Raw genomic sequence first — 20,655 nt, forward strand, 5'->3', positions numbered from 1 at the left:
ATTTTTTGGGGGAATTGTGCCCCTAAATGAATACTGGGAAAGGTATACAGCTTAAATTGTATAATATGTGATGGTAGAATAAATCACATATCAGGAGGCATTCTCCTGTTAGTAAAATTTCATAGCATATATGCACCCAACTGCAAACTGTAAAAATTGTAACAAACCCAATGAAGCTTGTCTCTCTTAGGGGCACAGACAGTGTGATTAGCTACTATTTGGTTGTGCATAAGACTTGGTTGAGTACATTCGTGAGCAGCTGAAGTACGCAACTGGTTAGCACCAGGTAAATCCAGTTTCATCTTGATTCTACCATTTTCTTGTGATTTTACTAAACATAAAAAGTGTAGAGCAACCATGCTGATATGTGTTGACTTAACTACCACCCACAAGATTTATTGCAGATGAGGCCCATTGTACCTTATGGCATCCCATATGTGCTCAGTAGGATTTCAATCATGTGACCTGGGAGGCCAGTCTATGCTTGAAGAATCCAGTGGCATTCTTCCTGTTTCCATGCCTGTCAGTGTGCATTGTGACGTACAGTGTCAGAGGAACATACAAGGCATGTTCAATAAGTAATGCAACTTTTTTTTTTTTCCGGTCCTGAAAGCAGATTGGTTTCAATCAGAATTCCAATACACCATATTATTCCCCTCTCTTTTCGTCGCAAAATCCTATTTTTTCAACATAATCTCTGTTCAATGCAACAGCCTTAAACAGCTTTACTGGGAGGGCGTGTATGCCCACATGGTACATTTTACTGGTCGATGTCAGAGTCAACATCTTGCTGCATCAATAATCTGCCCTTCACCTATATATTGCCTCCCTTGGAATGTGTCCTTCATTGGGCCAAACAGATAGGAGGAGGAAGGCATGACATCCAAGCTGTAGGGAGGATGAGGAATAACAGGCCAATGAAGTTTTGTGAGTGGATGCACAGACTTGTGTGAGACCTTATGCTGTCATGGAGAAGGAAAATGTCCAGAATGAGATTTTCACCCTGCAGCGGAGTGTGCGCTGATATGAAACTTCCTGGCAGATTAAAACTGTGTGCCAGACCGAGACTTGGGGCTTTGCCTTTCGCGGGTAAGTGCTCTACCAACTGAGCTACCCAAGCATGACTCACGCCCCATCCTCACAGCTTTACTTCTGCCAGTATCTCGTCTCCTACCTTCCAAACTTTACAGAAGCTCTCCTGCGAGAGCACTTGCCCGTGAAAGGCAAAGCCCCAAGTTCGAGTCTCCATCTGGCACACAGTTTTAATCTGCCAGGAAGTTTCAAGGAAAAGGTCATTTGCATTTTTGTGATTATGAACATGATGATGTGGTTTCTTCAATTACCTGAGGGTGGCACAACATACAGCAGAGTTTATTGTTGCACCATGAGGAAGGACATCAAACAACCCTTTCAGAGTCCCAGAAGAGTGTCGTCATGACAGTGTCTGAGGGTGTGGCTTTGAACTTTTTCTTCGGAGGAGAGGTGTTGTGGCATCACTCTACGGATTGCCACTTTTTTCCAGTTGTTCCATCACTTGTGATGATGTTGACAAAAAATTGTCACAATATCCTCCACACAGATGGCCCTTCATTGTTCTTTATGATCTCCTGTTAGGTGATGATGAACCCAGAGGACACACACATTTGAGTATCCCAGCTGGTGAATAAGTGTGTCAGCTCTACCAACAGAGATGTCCAGTTTTCCAGTGAAGTGTTTCATTGGGATACATTGATCACCTCGAATGAGTGCGTCAGCATGTTCCAATGTTAGAGTAGTTTCAGAATTGTGCAATCGCCTGGCATGTGGGAGAGCACATAGGTTTGTGCAACATTGTTGCTTTGGCGGCACTTTGCCCAACAACTCACCATGCTTTTGTTCCATTCCAGGTCTCTGTAGACATTCTGCAAGTGCCTAAGAATATCTGTGATGCTCTGGTTTCCCTCCAAAAGAAACTTTGTGACGTCTCTCTGCTTGGAATGCACCACCAGTACCAGCACAATTTTGAAGGCTACATATAGCACTGCCATCTGTTGGAACTTAGTGAAACTACAGGGGCTGCAGCAGGAGTATTCCACAATAAATTCTGCATTTTTCAACTGAAATTGGCTGAGATAAAAATATGTTGCATTAATTATTGAAAACCCCTTGTATTTAGGGCAGCAGCTTCTGTAAACCATAATGGGAACATGGTTCCCAACAGTTGCCTTCCAGTTGTTGTCCACCATTGAATTATCACTGTGTTGGATGGCAGATGTCATTGTTAATGCAAGTTTATGTACCGTCTCACGTTGTGACCTGTAAGACAATGCTAAAAGAAAAATGATGGTGACTCAAAGGTTAGTTTGTACTTCGCAACCATTTCAGTAAGTGGTGTTACGAGTTTTTTACCAAGTTGGAAAAAGTACAGTATCATTTAATTTGCATTTTGCTTTTTGGTGAGAAAACTGGTGATAGGAAAAGTGAAGTTGGATGATATTTATGTTGACCATTCACTATCAGTGATAGTGAGTACAGTTATATATTAGTTCCATGAATGTAAATGTGGTCAAGCCATTTTTAATGTGGACGGCCCGGAACTCGTGAAAAATTTGATTACCAAAGAAATAATTTTAAAAATGGTCATTCCTGATCATTAAACAAAAGTGCAGAGACTACAGGTGTGTTGGCAGGAAAAGCAATCAATATTTTAAATGATAAATTGTCGTAAAAAAAATTGTAGGCCCAATGGCTGTTGTGATGGTTGATGGTGGACAGGGGTGCAGCTTTCAATTTTGAATGTATGTTTATAGTAATTTAGGCAATATCTGAAAGACTTTTTGCCCAGGTTATCACCTTGGATGCGACCTAGTTTAATTTTACCTCATAATCCAAGAAACAATCAAAATGAAGGGTTGCTGTGGTGAAATTGGTCCCGTCCCCCAGAAGAGTTATTGTGACAGTTTCTGGGATGTGAAGGGTGAAGTCGTCGTAGGGGTCTTAGAAACAGGAAAAACTATCTCTGGACATCACTATAGACCAATTTGACTAGAAACTGAAGGAAACATGGCTCCATTTGTTAAAGGAAAAAAATGCTTGTTTCACTACTGTGGGGATCCAATGCATTTAGAGTTGTTACTCCTGCACAGCCCCTATTCACCTAAGCTGGCTTCTCATTACAAAACATGAAGATAAGGCTCACAGATATAAAATTATACTCAAACGAAGAGGTCATTGTTTAGATAGAGGTGTATTTTAGAGAGCTTGCTATTTTTAAGAATGATTAAGAAATGGCCAGGATGTTCGAAATAGCATATATCCCAAAAAGGAAACTATATTGAAAAATAAATGTTTTTTAAAAAATGGCATCTACATTCCTAATCTACTTCTGAAACAACAATATACATTGAATACAGTGCAGGAGAGACCCTTTCCTAGTTCATATTCACCAACAGTCTTATGCACATTGAATAGTCTTGCAACACTAGGAAAGACTGGAAGACACTTCTGATTCTCAAAAGGAATAACTGCACAGAACTGCACACTAATACCCTTCATATGTTTCTGTTGAAAGACATGAGAAGATATCCTAAGCAAGAACATTGTGACATTTATCGAGGAAAAGAGGCTTTTTCCAAAAAAACTGCATGGTTTTAGAGAAATCAGTTGCCAGTCACATACATTACATAATGTCTTACAAATAGTGTGTTCAATAAATTTTCAAATAGCAATGTAATCTCTGTATTACTGTTGACTGTGAACTAAGTTATTATTATAGATATAGATATGCGAATGACCGCAAAATTTTTTGACTTAGATAACCCAGTAGATTACACTAGATAACAAATATGTAATAGAATTAAAGATACTGCTTATATTATAAACAAATAAAATGATTTGTTAGATAGGGTCAGTAGCACTCTTTTTGTTCACAATGCTTTTGTGTGCAAGAAAACATTTTCCTTAGGTGAGAGGAAAAAATACACGCAGAATGGCCTTGACAGTACCGTATTTCTACTTAATATGCACTCCGTCTTCAGGTCACGAGTGGCCTACCGGGACCATCCGACCGCCATATCATCCTCAGAGGAGGATGCGGATAGGAGGGGTGTGGGGTCAGCACACCGTTCTCCCAGTCGTTATGATGGTATTCTTGACCAAAGTCACTACTATTCGGTCGAGTAGCTCCTCAATTGGCATCACGAGGCTGAGTGCACCCCGAAAAATGGCAACAGCGCATGATGGCGGCCTGGATGGTCACCCATCATTTCTACTTAATATACACAATGAAAATGCCTTTTAAATAAAAATAAAAGCAAAATATGTATTGCTATGAACAAGCGTGAGAACCAGATCATAACAGTCCACAAGATTAGTGGTAAAGATGTGGAGCTCACGACATCATTTAAATATCTGTGGGTTCACTGGCATGTAATTGTGTCTTTGTCATTTTAATTTTACATGGAAGTAAGGCTGTCCTCTTCTGGTTTGGTACATTTGCAGCCTACTTAATTTTTCCAGGCCAACCATCTCACAATGTTCAAAACAGCTGCTAAGAATTTCTGTAATTTTATGCTTCAAATGAGCAGGATACATGTACTGTCATAAGTTTAGTAGATTGTAAACCAAGAGTTGTAGCAGCATTTCTTTTAGAAATAGGACCGGCACTATTTTAGGTCCTATTTATAAAATAGGCCACTTATGTGCAAGACCACATCACACACACTGGTAGACTATAAGCCCCGTCTGTCGACTTCCCTTGACGAAATGTGTGTTCCATGAGTAAATACTTACTACATTTAGGATGTCAAATCAAACACCTTTCAGCCATGTAATTTCCAAACTGTTATTTTATTTGGCTACCAGTTTTGGTGATTTACTATGCCATCTTCAGGCACCCTGACTGACATGTGGGAAGATTCCAACCTCAGTTCCAGTCAAAACAGGGATCAGCATTCAACTACTGGCATCTGTAGGTTTCTGTTTGATACAGTGATCACTTTAACCATGATCTGCCAAGATGATGATGGTTGAAGTTATTGCTTATCAAGCAGAAATCTATAGATACCGGTATTTGAATGCTGGCCCTATTTTGACTGGAACTGAGGTTGAAATCTTCCTACACATTGGTCAGGGGGGCCTGAAGATGGCGTAGTAAATCGCCAAAACTGGTAGCCAAATAAAATAACAGTTTGGAAATTAGACAGCTGAATGGTTTTTGATCCAACGTTCTGTACTGAACAGTTAAGTCCCGTAACCATCTCTGAAAAGATGGACATGCACCAGAAAATGTGGATAATACAAAATGGTAACCAGTAAGAGCTATATCTTGGACATGCAATCTACATATCAATACAAGACAGCTTGAACATCCTGCCCGAATCACATGCCACAAAATTTAATATTTCACCAGATTTACATTGGTCAACTTTAACAAATGGTCGCAGGTACCCGTTTTTGTAAGGACCAGTAGTACATGTTGTGAAGATTCACATGCTATTGGTACATAGTGCCTCACCTATGAAAAACGTCCTGGCAGTTGGTATCTGCACCCATTTGTTCAATTTGTCACTATGAAATTTGCAGTGAAATATGAAATTTTGTGGCATGCAATACTAGAGGACAATCTAATGTTCAATCTGTTTTGTACAGACATGCAGATGTATGTCCATTGTATATTCCCATTGACTACCGTTCTGTACTATCCACTTTTCCTAGTGTTTGACCTATTTTTAATAACTGTACAATCATGGGACACACATTTGACATTGTCAGGATGTCTGTCAGTGCCCAGACACTACTGCATACATAATACAACACTTACAGGCAATGAACGTTATCCAGGGTGTCCCATTTATCTTGACCACCCTAAATAACTGTTTGTCCAGATGCAAAGTACAAAATGTTTCAATCAAATGTTCTCTAGCCGTCAAGGGGACATCAATCAGCATGATTGAATTAATTGTAACTTTGTTTTTTAGAAAGATATGAACAGCGGTATGACTTTTTTAAATGGCATCCTGTATTTTTTATTCGGTAATTCATTTCCTCTCCAAAAGAGCTATTCAAAAATGTATCACAGTGTACCATTCACTGAAACACAACATTTTTAATTACATAAAACAACATTGACGTTCAGGTACCCGGGGTAATGGAACACTCTCACGTGCTGACGTTGACAGAGGACAAATGTAAACATAAGTAGAATGCACACCCTTCATTCCATCAACCATTGTCAGTTGAAGAGTTGTGTGAGTAGAATGTACACCAATGAAGAGAATGTAGAAATGCTACTCATCTGTGGGGAACGTAAGTTAGCAGAACAGTAATTGCAATACTGTTTTCTTATGTATGAGTACATTTAGTACAGTAGTTTAGCCCTTTTAAATACTGTTATGTAGAGTTATCATACACATACAGTAAAGGCTGTCCTTCCTGCATATTGCATTGACATAACGTTTCTTTTATTGTTGTTGTTGTTGTTGTTGTTGTTGAATGTAGGCGGAATGCTACGCAGGTAGTGGAACTGTGCAGTTAGCAATATCCTGACAAGAACCCACCTTCCTGACAGATGTTTTTTCGTCTTGTTGCAACCCACAACAATGCAGTCATCATAGCACTCGCACAGACGAAGCTACCGAAGTTAATGTCCCCGCTTCCGTTGCTATGAATCCACATGTGAGCACACGACAGCTTAAACATGAGATTGGCATTCCTAAAACCAGTGTACCTCATATTCTTACATGTTACCTCTTCCATCCTTACCATGTACACCTACATCAAGAATTGCATGGGAATGATTTCCAGAATTGTGTACAGTTCTGTCAGTGGGCACAGCAGCAAATCCTCACCAACCCGAACTTCTTCTCCAATGTTCTATTTTATCGATGAATGTTCCTTCTCAAACGAAGGACAGGTAAACTCGAGGGACATGGATCATTGGTCCAGCAACAACCCACAATGGCTTAGACTGGTGGAGCATCAGTGTCAGTGTGGAGTTAATGTCTGGTTTGGGATGTTTGGTACTACAATTATTGGCCCTTATTTCATCAGTGGTAGTCTAAACGGCACAATGTATGCCAATTTCCTCAGATGAATTCTTCCTCCTATTCTGGATGACATGCCGCTAAGAACCAGAATGCTTATGTGGTATCAACACGATGGATGTCCAGCACATAATGCCTTGCGTGCACATCGTGTTCTGAACTGAAGGTGTCCTGCCAGATGGATTGGTCGAAGAGGAACAGTTTCTTGCCCTGCTAGGTCTCCTGATTTAAATCCATTGGACTTTTTTCTTTGTGGATGCATTAAAGATGTTTATCTCGATATTCCAGCAACTCCAGATGACATGCAGGATGGTATCGTGCTTGCTTTTAATTCTCTTCACCAGGCAACACTGGAAGCAGCAAATAATTCTTTCGTTCAACGGGTGCACCAGTGTATCAGTGTCCAGGGTCACCACTTTGAGCACCTTTGAATGTTCTACTCCTGGGCAATGGCACAGGAGAGTCAAAGTCAATTTTGTGTTTTGTTTTTACTTGGTTTTCATTTGTTTTCAGACAACTCCAGCAAGTGGAAGAGTTTGTGATCCTGGGCTCAAAGTCAATGTTGTGTTATGAAATTAATAACATTATGTTTCAGTGAATGGTACACTGTGATACATTTTTGAATAGGTCTTTAGGAGAGGAAACGAATTAACAAATAAAAAATACAGGGTGCCATTTAAAAAAATCATACCGCTGTTCATATCTTTGTAAAAAACAAAGCTGCAATGAACACAATCATGCTGATTGATGTCCCCTTGATGGCCCAGGAACATTTGCTTGAAACATTTTGTAATTGGCCTCTGGACAAACAGTTATTTAGGGTGGTCAAGATAAGTGCCTTCATGATGGGCATGTGCAGAAATTTTTCCAAGAGAAGGCAAGATGTAAAACTTGTCAGTTTTATACAACTGATTCGATGAGTTTGAAAATCTGTCATACCCTAAGAACTAAATTTAACAAGTAGTGCAGAAAACTAATTTTATCTTAAAAGTTTGATTGTTATCTAGTTAGTATTTTTAAGGCACATAACTTGGGTGTGTAAACTGTAAGCATGTGTCAATCGTATATGCAAAGTATGTGTGTTTATGCTACTAATATGAATGTGGATGCCACGTGGGGTAGCCGCATAGTCTGAGACGCCTTGTCATGGTTCGCGGAGCTACCCCCCTTGGAGGTTCGAGTCCTCCCTTGGGCATGGGTGTGTGCGTTGTCCTTAGTGTAAGTTAGTTTACATTAGATTAAGTAGTGAGTAAGCCTAGGTACCAATGACCTCAGCAGTTTGGTCCCTTAGGAACTTATCACAAATTTCCAAATTTGAATATGGATGCCACCTTTTTGATTCAACGAACTGAAATTACATCCTCATATGAAAAAATCCAGGATATCCAACAAGTTAAGAAATAAGGCTTAAAAATATTCACAAAAAACAATTTACTGAAATGAGGCAATCATTTTGTTAATTTTTTCTTTGACGTAAAGTCATTTTTCAGTTGTACTGGTAACTGATTTTCACTGATCGTGCCAAACATCCTGATGTGTTTCTAAATGTTAAATTATGGCATACAATTCCTTTTAAATAACAAAGCTGAATGTTAAATCTTCTGCATCTGACCGCCTACACAGAGATTATTAATACCCCTTCTCATCCAATAACTTCTCTCAGTAACATTTTTGTTTGTCATTGAAAATGCTGTTGTTCTGGTGGGCACATTGTGCATCATTATCTGTGAATGTTAAATGTTGATGAGAGATCACAAAAGTACATACAAATTTGTAAGACACCAAGTGACCATCCTCCATGAGGATGCTTTCTATTATTAGGAAGCTGCAGCCTTGTATGATGATCTTTCATTAAAAACTAAAAGAGAGATTTCTGCCGAAGGGAAACTGATATATAATAAATCTAGTGCTGGACTGAAAACATTTGTTTTCATCTTAGGGTGGCAGGCAAGTGCATCACAGAGCAGCGACAGACCTGTAGGGATCTTTATCTCATATGATGACAAAATGCTGAAGAACTATTTAAAGCGAGAAATTTATGCTTCCCAGTTTTTCTGGTGTCTGTTGCATACACACACTTCTTTGCAGATGATTTCTTGATTACCAGCCCAGTTTCACTAACTGTCAAGAATGCTTTTTTTTTTCTCCCATGATTGTAGTGAACATTGTACTGTTAGAATTTCAGTGTCTTCCTAATTTGTGATTTGTTCGGCAGGTGGGCTGTGAAGGTCAACTGCGAAAGCACTACTCACAACTAGTCAACCAGCTGAAGCAACAGGCCCATGATGGGACACTGGCTGAAGTTCTCCAGCTGCCTGTTATTGGCTGGCATGTAAAGACTGAAACATCTTCCAGTCACAGAGAAAGGAGAGAGGTAACCACTTTACAAAATTTTATTCAAAACCAAATACAGATACTGGAAGTGTAAACAATGAAAACTGTGCCATTTTTATGTTGTCTTACGTATTAGTATTAGTTTTTTTTATGTGTTTAACCGTTCTATCGAACTCTCATAAAATATATATGACTTCAAACTTCTGATTGCTTTACAAATGGGTTAAAGCAGGTAAGCAAGAGAGAGTTTGAAACGATGTTTAAAGTTTATTGGCTGTTAAGGCCACTCATTCACAAATACTGGATGAATGAATTACTGGTACTTGTGTGCGGTGAGTAGCACTGCCACAAGGCATATACACAGTTTTAACTATAATGCTTGTCTTATTGTGTTAAACCTTTAACTGTACATTACATCTGTTAATGATTAAATTGTGACAACATTTTACATTTTTAAATTGACTCAGTAATTATATGAAATACTGAAAATCAAGTTTTTGTTGCCCATGGAAGCCATGAATAGGCAACCTCCAACTGGGATAGGGTGCCATGAACTGGGCTAGCCATTTAGTAATATAGTACATGGTATTAAGAGTCATAAACTTACGCAGAAAATTCAAGCTAATACACAGTATACAAACATCTGAGTATTGAAGCCAGTGTGCTGATATGTCTAAAGAACATTACTATCTGTATTGGATGGTAGAATCAAACAGTGCCAAGTCCAAGTTGTAATATCAACAATATCAAGAAAAGGATAGATTGCAATTCTTCGTAAAGATGGCACGTTGAGTTGTTGCAGACAGACATGATGAAAAGACTGTTGCTGCTTATAAGCTTTCAGCTAAAGCCTTCTTCACAAAAGAGAACCCCCCCCACACACACACGAAAAAAAAATCCATCTGTGGCACAGAAAAGTGTCTGTGCCTACATGATGTTAGAGTGCACCCAGAGTTGACTAATACAATTGTGATGAACTAAAATGTAATCAGATGCAATCTGAGGTGAATTTTAACTAAAATAATCCAGGAATCAAATTAGATAATAGTGATGGAATTAGATTAGGAAATGAGACACTAAAGGTAGGTAATCAGTTTTATTATCTGGGCAGAAAAATAACTGATGATGGCTGAAGCAGATAGGATATAAAATGCATACTGGCAATATCAATAAAATGCAATTTTGTCATATGATGGCATGATGGAGACTGTGGCTGTTGTTTGAAGACAAATGTTGATGGTGTTAGGATAGCAACCAGCCACAAATTTACTTTGAGTTCCTTTATTCAAAGGAAATCGTTACCGGTTTCAAATCATCGTGATTCATCATCAGACGGTTTACATGCTTTCTTTATGACATTTGGTGTGTTTTTATAGATTAATTGTGAAACGTCAGTTTCGAGTGTTTGTTTTCATAACTTTCGTCCAACCGATGTAAATGCATTCCCACTGCAGCCTCGTTGTTGCGCACGTAAATAGTTCTCACTGTACACGCGTGGTTAAAATGATCTCAGCGACAAATCTAAAGTGTACAGTGAGAACTATTTACGTGTGCAACAACGAGGGTGCAGTGGGAGTGCATTTACATCGGTTGGACAAAAGTTATGAAAACAAACACTCGAAACCGACGTTTCATGACAATTAATCTATAAAAACACACTAATTGTCATAAAGAAAGCGTGTAAACCATCTGATGATGAATCACAACGATTCGAAACCAGTAACGGTTTCCTTTGAATAAAGAAACTCAAAGTAAATTTGTGGCTGGTTGCTGTCCTAACACCATCAACATAGCAATAAAAGTTTCTGAAAAAGAGAACTTTAACAGTGAATATCAGTTCAAATGTTAGGAAGTATTTTGTGGTAGCTTTGTATAGAATGTAGCCTAGTATGGAGGTGAAACATGGGTAATAAGCAGTTCAGATGAGAAGACAACAAAAGCTTTTGAAATATTGCGCTACAGAAGAATGTTGAAAATTAGATGGACAGATCAAGCAACTAATGAGGATGTACTAAATCAGATTGGGGAAAAAAGAAACTTATGGCACAACTTGACTAAAAGAAGAGGTCTACTGATAGGACACATCTTGAGGCATCAAAGAATGCTGCATGCTGTGCAGATTTGAACAGTGTGTGAGATGTTGGTTGCCCTGGTGAGGAGGGCAGCTCAGTGCTGACCACTAAGACCCTGCCAGCGAGGTATAGCTGGCCGCTACTTCAGTGAAGTACAAAAAGTCATTCATTGTTGAGGGAGATGGGGTAGCTGTGATCCATCATTGTCATTAAGGGAATCGAGGCAACTCAGATGTCTTGTACAGCGGAGTGATCAGCGAGCCACATGTGTACTTTGGAAAATAACGTGGAGGATGGCAGTTGTGGGTGGAATTGGCATATGTTGCATGACAGCAACAAAAGCGATTCTGCACTGGCATGAAGTGAGCAGGGGCATGTTGCACAGGTGCAGACATGATGCAGTTTGTCATTTTCTGCGCTGGTGGAGATGCATGTGTGTCAAAAGTGGGGGTTTCTTGATGGTGTGCAAAGGTCACTGCTCTGGCCAGGGAATGGTGACATCAGCTTCGGTGAAATTCGTGCAGGATGGGGCCAGCTTGTTGTTGGTGAGCCATCATTTGTATTGTCGTCGTAGTTGTGTGTCATGCCAGCTGCCTCTGTTATCAATATTATCAATGCACAGTCTGTGAGAGTATATTCGATCAGCGAGTTGAAGGCACAGGTCCAATGGTTCATGCTTGTGACTGACCATGGCTAGCTGGACTTGCAGGGGGAGCTGGCAACCCTTTTTTCCCCTTTATTAAAACAACCATATATGTACATAAACACAAAAACAAAATATTGAAGAGCTGGAACTGATTCAACACGAATTGTATCCTACAATAGACTGAAGAACACATTTCAATATAGTGCCATTTGTAAGCTTACAAAATAGAACATAAATAGTAAACTGACAATAGCCTCTTCAGTCCAGACAGAGACATAGATCTGAAACGCAAACATATATATAATTGATTGTCTTAACTGGAATGACAGTTCTGTCCTTTGATTCATAATCGTCCAAACTCAAAGTCATTTGGAGCACATAAACGGATAACAAGAGATGCACAGGAACATAAATTAATGAAAACGTCATAATGAAGTTAATAACACCATTGAGAAGTCGGAAGTAGTCCTAGGAACTGGTATAACCCCTTATTCGTTGTGTATTTTGTTCGCTACATAGTCTTGCATGTGATTTGTGTCCTTACCGGCATCGAGAATTACCCTACGCCTTGTTTTTCAAAAATTATGTCTAACATGTTAGCAAACATCTTCCTGCAATTTGGGTAACGTTTCATCTTCCAGCATGCCATTCTCATGTAAGCCTCGAAACTAATGAGATTATCTTCACTATTGTGGATGATGATACATGTCACAAACTGTCCTAACATCCACATCACGGTGTTGTTCTTGGTAGCGGGAAAATGTTTCGCGTCTGGCCAGAGCAGGATGTCGGTGCAGTGGCTGGCTGGGCTGCTGCGGGTAATCAGGCCCAGCCTCTGCTGCACCCATTTCCAGTTAATGAGATGACCGCCACAAGTGAAGCAATGGCGTAAGGTGTCGACCAGACCACAGCGGACGCATTTATCACTGTCAATTAAACCAATTCTATGCAACCTTTCATTAGTGGGTATAACATCGTTTACCACTTTATACCATGTGGACGCCACTTCAGCAGTGTGGACGGTTAAACTTATGTTGTCCCAAACTGCCTTCCAATGAACACTCGGGTATTTAAGTTCAGTGGGATTCCGGACTATTGGAGATGTCCATCTTTTTAATAACAGGTGCGTTGTCAGTAAATCCTGCGTGAAACAATGTCCATCAATATAGCTTACTTCAAGAAAAAACTGCTTGACATGTCATAGTTTGTAATGGGTGGATGCGTATCGGTGGGTTGTAAGGTTCGGAAGAGCCAACTGGTTACGCTGAGAGGTTCCTTATCCAACAAATGGGTGATTCGTTTAATATATAACGCAGTACACTTTCGGTTAATGTCAGGCATGTTTAGTCCGCCAGCCTGTCTGGAAGACGTCAGTGTGGTGTATTTCACTTTGAACAGATGCCCTTGCGAGATATATCTATTAGAGAGTTTCATCATGTGTTTGGCCTGCATCTTGGGGACTGGAAATAGTTGGGCAATATAGTACGTTTTACTGAATATATAACTGCTGAGGAGTCGTACGCGTTGGAGAATGTTAACGGACCGCCAATTTTTTTCATAGATGGCACCTTGCATTTTATTGGTGACCTGCTTCCAATTTTTTGCATTCATTTTTAGCGGGCATTTGTCGATAATCATCCCCAGAGTGGTGTGGGTTTCGACACGCTTCGCCCAAGGTATAATAACTGCATCGAATCCTCGAATGTTGACAAAGGTGCATTTACCGGCGTTGATTTTAGCACCGGAAGCATGACAGTACTCGTCTACCGCGGGCTTGAGGGTTGATACGTCTCTGTCGTTGCGCAACAACACTCCGACGTCGTCGGCGTAAGCACGAACCACGAAGGACATCCCGGCGATTGAAAGGCCTGCAAGTTTGTCATGAATAGAGCGTAAGAGTGGCTCGAGCGATAAAACAAATAACATCATGGAGAGAAGGCTCCCCTGCGGCACTCTTCTTTGGACCTCATTGGGTTGAGTAAGCTGTCCATTTAGGCTGATTCTGGTTGTAATGCCCGTGACGAAATGTTGCACGACATTTATAACCCGTTGCTCAAAACCACAACGCTGCAGTAGCTGTAGGAGGTACTCGTGGCGGACGCGATCAAAAGCCTTGCAAAAGTCGATAAACAGCAATGCGAGATTCACGTTAGTGACTGACACTATGGCTATTACATGTCTATATTCCGAAAGGGACGTCATAATAGTGCGACCAGGGATGCATGGTTGATGGTTGTGAATCACTTGCTTCATTAACGGAGACAATCTGCTGTTGAGTGCTCTGGCGAAGGTTTTGTAATCAAAATTGAGTAAAGTAATAGGTCAGAAGTTATCTAAGGTTTTTCGGTGTTTGCTTTTTGGTATCAATACAATTCGGCCTTCCTTCATTTCGGCCGGCACGTCACTCCCTCGCATCACTTCATTGAGAACATCTGTAAAAGCGTGTCCAATTACGGGCCAGACGCGCACATAAAATTCCCGTGGCAAACCATCAGGGCCAGGGGATTTATTTGATGGCGAGCCAGAAATCAGTTCAAGGACTTCGTCTGGAGCAAAATTGTGTACGACCGCCGAGTTGTCCGCAGGCGTGACTATGGTGGGCAGAGCACGTACGATATCGCCGTCATCATCACCATATGTATCGCATTGCGAGTACAGATCCGTGATGTACCGGTAAACTGCAGTAAGAATCTCAATCTGTCGGGTCAAACGGAGTCCGTCATCTGTGTTCAGCTCCCCGATAAAAGCTTGCTTGCGATGGGTACGATGTTTTATGAGGTGATACAGCAATGCAAGTTCGTCCTGTTGAAGCGATTTTGCTTTACATCTGATCTTCAGTCCTTCAAGCTGTGTTCGCTTTGTGCCTATAAGCTACGCCTTTTTTTGTTTGATGGTCGTGAGCTGTGTGTTGGTTGGTGTCATAGTCGCATACAACTCTCGCAGAACTGTTTGGTAAAAATCAATCGTGCGTTTGACATCTTGCGCCCGTTGCCAACTGTAGTTTCTTAAAGGTAATCGCATTTTCCATTTGACCACAGCATTCCACCAGGCTATCTTGCTCGGATATCTGCAGCATTGCTTGAGACAATCCGCCCATGTCGTGGAGATGACATCTTGTAGCAAGGCATCGGCGAGAATAGAAACATTTAGGCTCCACGGAATCCTATGCCATTTAGTATGCTGTTTGGCCAGATTTATCATGATACAGAGGGCGCAGTGGTCGGAGAAGCTAGCCGGAATGACATTGGCGTCCAGAACATGTTGGCAAATGTTCTCAGAGATGTACAAACGGTCTAGATGGCTACATGCAGTGGTGGTCAGGTACGTGTACTTTACCAGGGTAGGAAATTTTAGTTCCCATGCATCCTTCAGCTGCAGGTGGCGCACCAGATCATGTAGTTCCCTACAGTAATTAAAGTTTGGCGATTGGTCTTTCCTGTGGATCACACAGTTGAAATCACCACTAATTATCAACTGGGTTGGGTTGCGGCGTAGCAAGTATATGATGTCTTGTTTAAAGAAGTTAGCTCTTTCTGATTTTAAGGTCGTTTCAGATTGAGCATAGATATTGACGAGGGTGACATCAAAAATTTGGCAAGCTGTGCCTCTACCGGAGTCCAACATTTCAATATTGCTCACTGGGATTCCGTCTCGTGATAGAATGGCCATATCTGTACCCCCCCGTCTGCCACGGTGTTTACAATTGTTGCAAATCCTGATACATGAAAACTTAAGATAGACACTTCCTGTAACAGAATTATATCAGCTTCGGACTCATAGATAAACTGCCGTAGCATTGCTAATTTTAAATCTGTCCTAACTCTATTAATGTTCAGGGACAAAAACTTATAAGCTAGACTCATGATCGTCCGAGACTTGTGGGTGATGGGAAGTGTAGGAAGCCCAGTCCATCTCACCGTCGGACTTCGAACCTACATCCGCAGGTTTTGTACCGGTTTTTGGCTGACTTTACTTTTTGAGTTACTTCCGGCCACGGAGTCCTTTGGTTTAACTTTATTTTTCCGTCGCAAAGGTGTCTGAAGTGTCATTGAAGACGGCGGAGTCAGCGAGTCATGGCTGTAAGCAGTATGTGAAAGTCCTTGCTTCGGAACGGGTGATGGCAAGTCCGACGACGCGGCTTCAGTAGGCTCACTGTGTTTGTTTGGAGCCGCACTGGCTGTTTGTATACAGCTGTCCGGGTCCTCGTGTTGTTTGGAAGCAGTTTTGAGGTGGCGGCTGTTCCAAGATGGCCGCCGAGTAAGTGACGCCAGAAACCATTTCCAGAAAGTTAAGTGATTTAGACAGGAATATAATTTAGTTTAACGCTGACAACAAATTAAATACGTGCATTAGTGTATCGTTTAGTGTTGCCGTTAAAGGTTTGACTTTTATTTGCATATTTTTTCAGAAAACACGAAAAGATCGTAACTTCGCGAAGTCGTGCTTAGGCTTAAATTTTGTAAACGTGTTTGTTTCTTGTTTCAAGGTAATTTAACTAGTTTCTCGGTAACAAATAAGTAAACTACCGTAAATAGCGTATAACTTCATTGTTTTAATACAGATTTCAGAAAAACAGCGTAACTTTATATCAGAAACTTGCCTATATACATTTGTTTATAGGCCTATTCTCGTAACGTTTTTGGAGAATCAAAGTTAAAGTATCTCGTTTAATTGCCCTTTTTTCATTCCATCGAGTGAAATATATAATAAATAGCGTATACCTTCGTTGTTTTAATACAGATCTCAGAAAACCAGCGGAATTTTAAATCAGAAACTTGCTTATATACATTTGTGAATGAGCTTAATTCATGTAACGTCTTTTTTGATTTTCGGTAATTTAATTGATTTATTCTAGCTAAAGTATTATTTTTGCCATGAGTGAGAAGTGCCTGACGTGCCGTAGAATTGTTAGTTCCGGGGTTTGGTGTGATGGATGCAGTAGTTTTTTTCACTGGGGGGACTGCAGTGGCGTGGGTGTTGGGAAAGTGGATCAGGCTCATCAGTGGTTATGTAGGATTTGCAGCAGAGATAGGAAGATAGTGGAACAGGAGGGGAAAATTGCTGCCCTTCAGGCTGAGCTAGATCAGGCTAGGGAAGATCTGGACAGGTTAAGGAGGGAGAAGGGCAAAGAGAGGTGGGAAGTGGCAACAGGTAGCAGAAGGAACAGGCCTAGAACTAAGTCTGACAGTTTTGTGGTGAATGTCAAAAATAAGTTTGACCTGTTGCTTCAGTTAGAAACTGATGAGCCTCAAGCAGAGGTAGGTGTAGACAGGACACAACAAACTTTCAATAGGAAATTGAAAAAGAATGTAGGAAAGTCATCGAAAAGGAAGAAAGTTTTGTTGTTAGGCAGTTCTCATGCCAGAGGTGTAGGCCAACTTCTGCAGGAGGAATTAGGACCAGAATACCAGGTCACAAATTTTTTCAAACCAAGTGCTAGTCTGGATCAGGTGACAGAGGATTTAGGCTCACTCTGTAAAGGATTTACCAGGGAAGACACCGTGGTTATTGTGGGAGGGCCAGGGAACAGCATCGACAGAGATCCTGGGTACAGTATAGAGTGTGACCTGGTAAAGATTGCGTCGGCATCGAGACACACCAATGTTGAATTTGTATCTGTCCTGAGACGCCATGACCGGCCTCATTTGAACTCTTCTGTTGGGAGAGTTAATTTGGAGTTGGAACGGCTGTTTGTGTCGGGTGCGGGGGCTCATATTGGTGTGGTTCCTGTTGATTATCTCAGTAGGTGGAACTATACCAGGCACGGCCTACATCTCAACAGGAAAGGGAAGGGGAAACTGGCTGGGGTAATAGCAGGAAATTTAAGGGGGGGAGGCACTGCCATGAATGGTAAAATACCAGTGGTTACAGGTGTTGGAGCAGCACCTTTTTTAGGATAGGTAAGACAGAAAGATGTCAAGTTCTACGAGAGGTCAGGATTGAAACAAATCTTCAGTTTAGGAAAGAAATTCAACAGCACAAATCTAGCACATTGGATCACCAATCACAGCTATCAATTATAAATTTTCACCAATCACCAGAAATTTTATCTCCACCAAGTTGTATCTCAGTCGTAGGTAATTGCATTGATGAACTAAAGTCACCCAACCCAATTGACATAATCTGCCTCTCTGAACACCATGTGACCACTGGTATAGGAACTAGGCCTAAGCACAATGAGAAACTCAGACAGGAGAGTACTGCAAATGTTAGAATAAGGAAAGGTTCTCATAAAAGTATAATTAAAAATAATGTAAGTATATTTCATCAAAATATTGGGAGTTTAAAGAATAAAGTAGATGAGCTTCTGGTTTGTTTGGAAGATTTAGAAGCTGAGAATGAAATAGATATACTATGCCTGTCTGAGCATCACATTGTTACTGATATGGATAAGGTAAATGTAAGTGGTTATAAGCTCTCTGCACATGTAATGAGAGAAAATATGGAGAAAGGAGGAGTTGCCATATATGTCAAAAGTTATCATTGTGCAAAAAGTATAGAAACAAAAAAGTTTTGTGTAGAGAAACATATAGAAGCATGTGCCTGTGAGCTTAAATTAAATAAAGGCACATTTATAATTGTAACTGTATATAGGTCCCCATCAGGAAATTTTCATCTATTTCTGAAAAATTTGGACTCCTTGTTGTGCTATCTGTCAGACAGGGGGAAGCAAATTATTATTTGTGGGGACTTCAATGTAGATTCTCTGAAAGAGGGTAATAGGAAAAATGACCTTGAAGTATTACTCGGTTCTTTCAGTTTGACACCCGTTATTGATTTTCCTACTCGGGTGGTAAAGGATAGCAGCTCACTGATAGATAACTTCTTTATAGACCAAGATAAGTTTAACCAGATAAATTCTCAGCCTGTTGAGAATGGTCTTTCTGATCATGGTGCACAGCTAGTTACAATATATGACATAGCTCCATTCAGCAATACTAAACAGTCCTCCAAAGTAGTACGTTCAGTCAACAATTTAACAATTGCAAATTTCAGGGAAAGCCTACAGCAGTTAGACTGGGATGAGGTGTACCGTGAACCTGATGCCAATTTAAAATATAATTTATTTCATGACATTTTTGTAAATGCATTTGAAAACTGTTTCCCCAAGAAAATAGTTAAATATACTCGTAAGAAACCTTGTAACAAACCATGGCTTACTAAGGGTATAAAAATATCTTGTAACCGGAAAAGGGAAATGTATCTGACAGCAAGAAAGAGTAGTGACCCAGAAACTATCAAAAATTATAAAAACTACTGTGTTATATTAAGAAAAGTTATTAAAAAATCCAGGAGTATGTGTATCATGTCTGAAATCAGCAACTCTGATAATAAAATTAAAACAATTTGGAATATTATTAAAAGAGAAACAGGTCAACCAAGAGCAGAGGAAGACAGTATTACCATCAAATTGAATGAAAACTTTACGAACAAAAAGTCAGAAGTTGAAAATATTTTTAATAATCATTTTCTAAATGTTGTGGATATAGTAGGATCCAGGTGTTCATTAGAAGATGCTAGGCTGTTAATGGAAGAGGCCATACCTATGCAATTTGATACAATTGAAATCTCACCCACTTCTCCCTCTGAAATTAGGAAAATAATAAACTTGCTTAAAAGCAAAAACTCACATGGAATTGATGTCATTTCCAGCAAAATACTAAAAGCTTGTTCTCAACAGATAAGTAAGATTCTCAGCCACCTGTGTAATAGCTCTCTGGAACAGGGCATTTTCCCTGATAGACTGAAATATGCTATTGTTATACCTTTGCATAAAAAGGGGGATAGATCTGATGTCAACAATTACCGTCCAATCTCCCTTCTAACAGCTTTATCCAAAATTTTTGAGAAAGTAATGTATTCAAGAGTAGCTTCACATATCTGTAAAAATGAAGTACTATCAAAATGTCAGTTTGGTTTCCAGAAAGGAAATTTTGAATGATCTGAATAACCGAACACCACCCATTGGGATTTTTTGTGATCTCTCAAAGGCTTTTGATTGTGTAAATCATGAAATTCTGCTAGACAAGCTCAAGTATTGTGGCATGAGTGGGACAGTGCACAAATGGTTTAATTCGTACCTAACTGGAAGAGTGCAGAAAGTTGAAATAAGTAGTTCTCGTAACATGCAAAGATCAGCACATTCCTCAAACTGGGGAACTATCAAGAATGGGGTTCCACAAGGGTCAGTCTTGGGTCCTTTGTTGTTCTTATTATATATTAATGACTTGCCATTCTATATTCATGAAGAGGCAAAGTTAGTTCTCTTCGCTGATGATACAAGTATAGTAATCACACCTGAGAAACAAGAATTAACTGATGAAATTGTCAATACTGTCTTTCAGAAAATTACTAAGTGGTTCCTTGTAAACAGACTCTCACTGAATTTTGATAAGACACAGTACATACAGTTCCATACAGTGAATGGTATGATGCCATTAATAAATATAGACCTTAATCAGAAGCTTATAGCTAAGGTAGAATATTCCAAATTTTTAGGTATGTCCATTGATGAGAGATTAAATTGGAAGAAACACATTGATGATCTGCTGAAACGGTTGAGTTCAGCTACTTATGCAAT

At 40.0% G+C, this 20,655-nt stretch overlaps 1 protein-coding gene across 3 annotated transcripts in view; it reads left to right on the forward strand.

Moving 5' to 3' along the window:
* The window catches only part of LOC126483607 (dystroglycan 1), a 290,424-nt gene that overhangs the window by 253,642 nt on the left and 16,127 nt on the right, over window positions 1-20,655 (forward strand). For all 3 annotated transcript variants that reach the window (XM_050106644.1, XM_050106643.1, XM_050106642.1), the window contains exon 6: window positions 9,238-9,396. In XM_050106644.1, the coding sequence (XP_049962601.1) occupies window positions 9,238-9,396 (159 nt within the window). The remainder of the gene's footprint in view (window positions 1-9,237; window positions 9,397-20,655) is intronic.

This window comes from Schistocerca serialis, chromosome 6 (genome assembly GCF_023864345.2).
Source record: "Schistocerca serialis cubense isolate TAMUIC-IGC-003099 chromosome 6, iqSchSeri2.2, whole genome shotgun sequence".
NCBI classification, from domain to species: Eukaryota; Metazoa; Arthropoda; class Insecta; order Orthoptera; family Acrididae; genus Schistocerca; species Schistocerca serialis.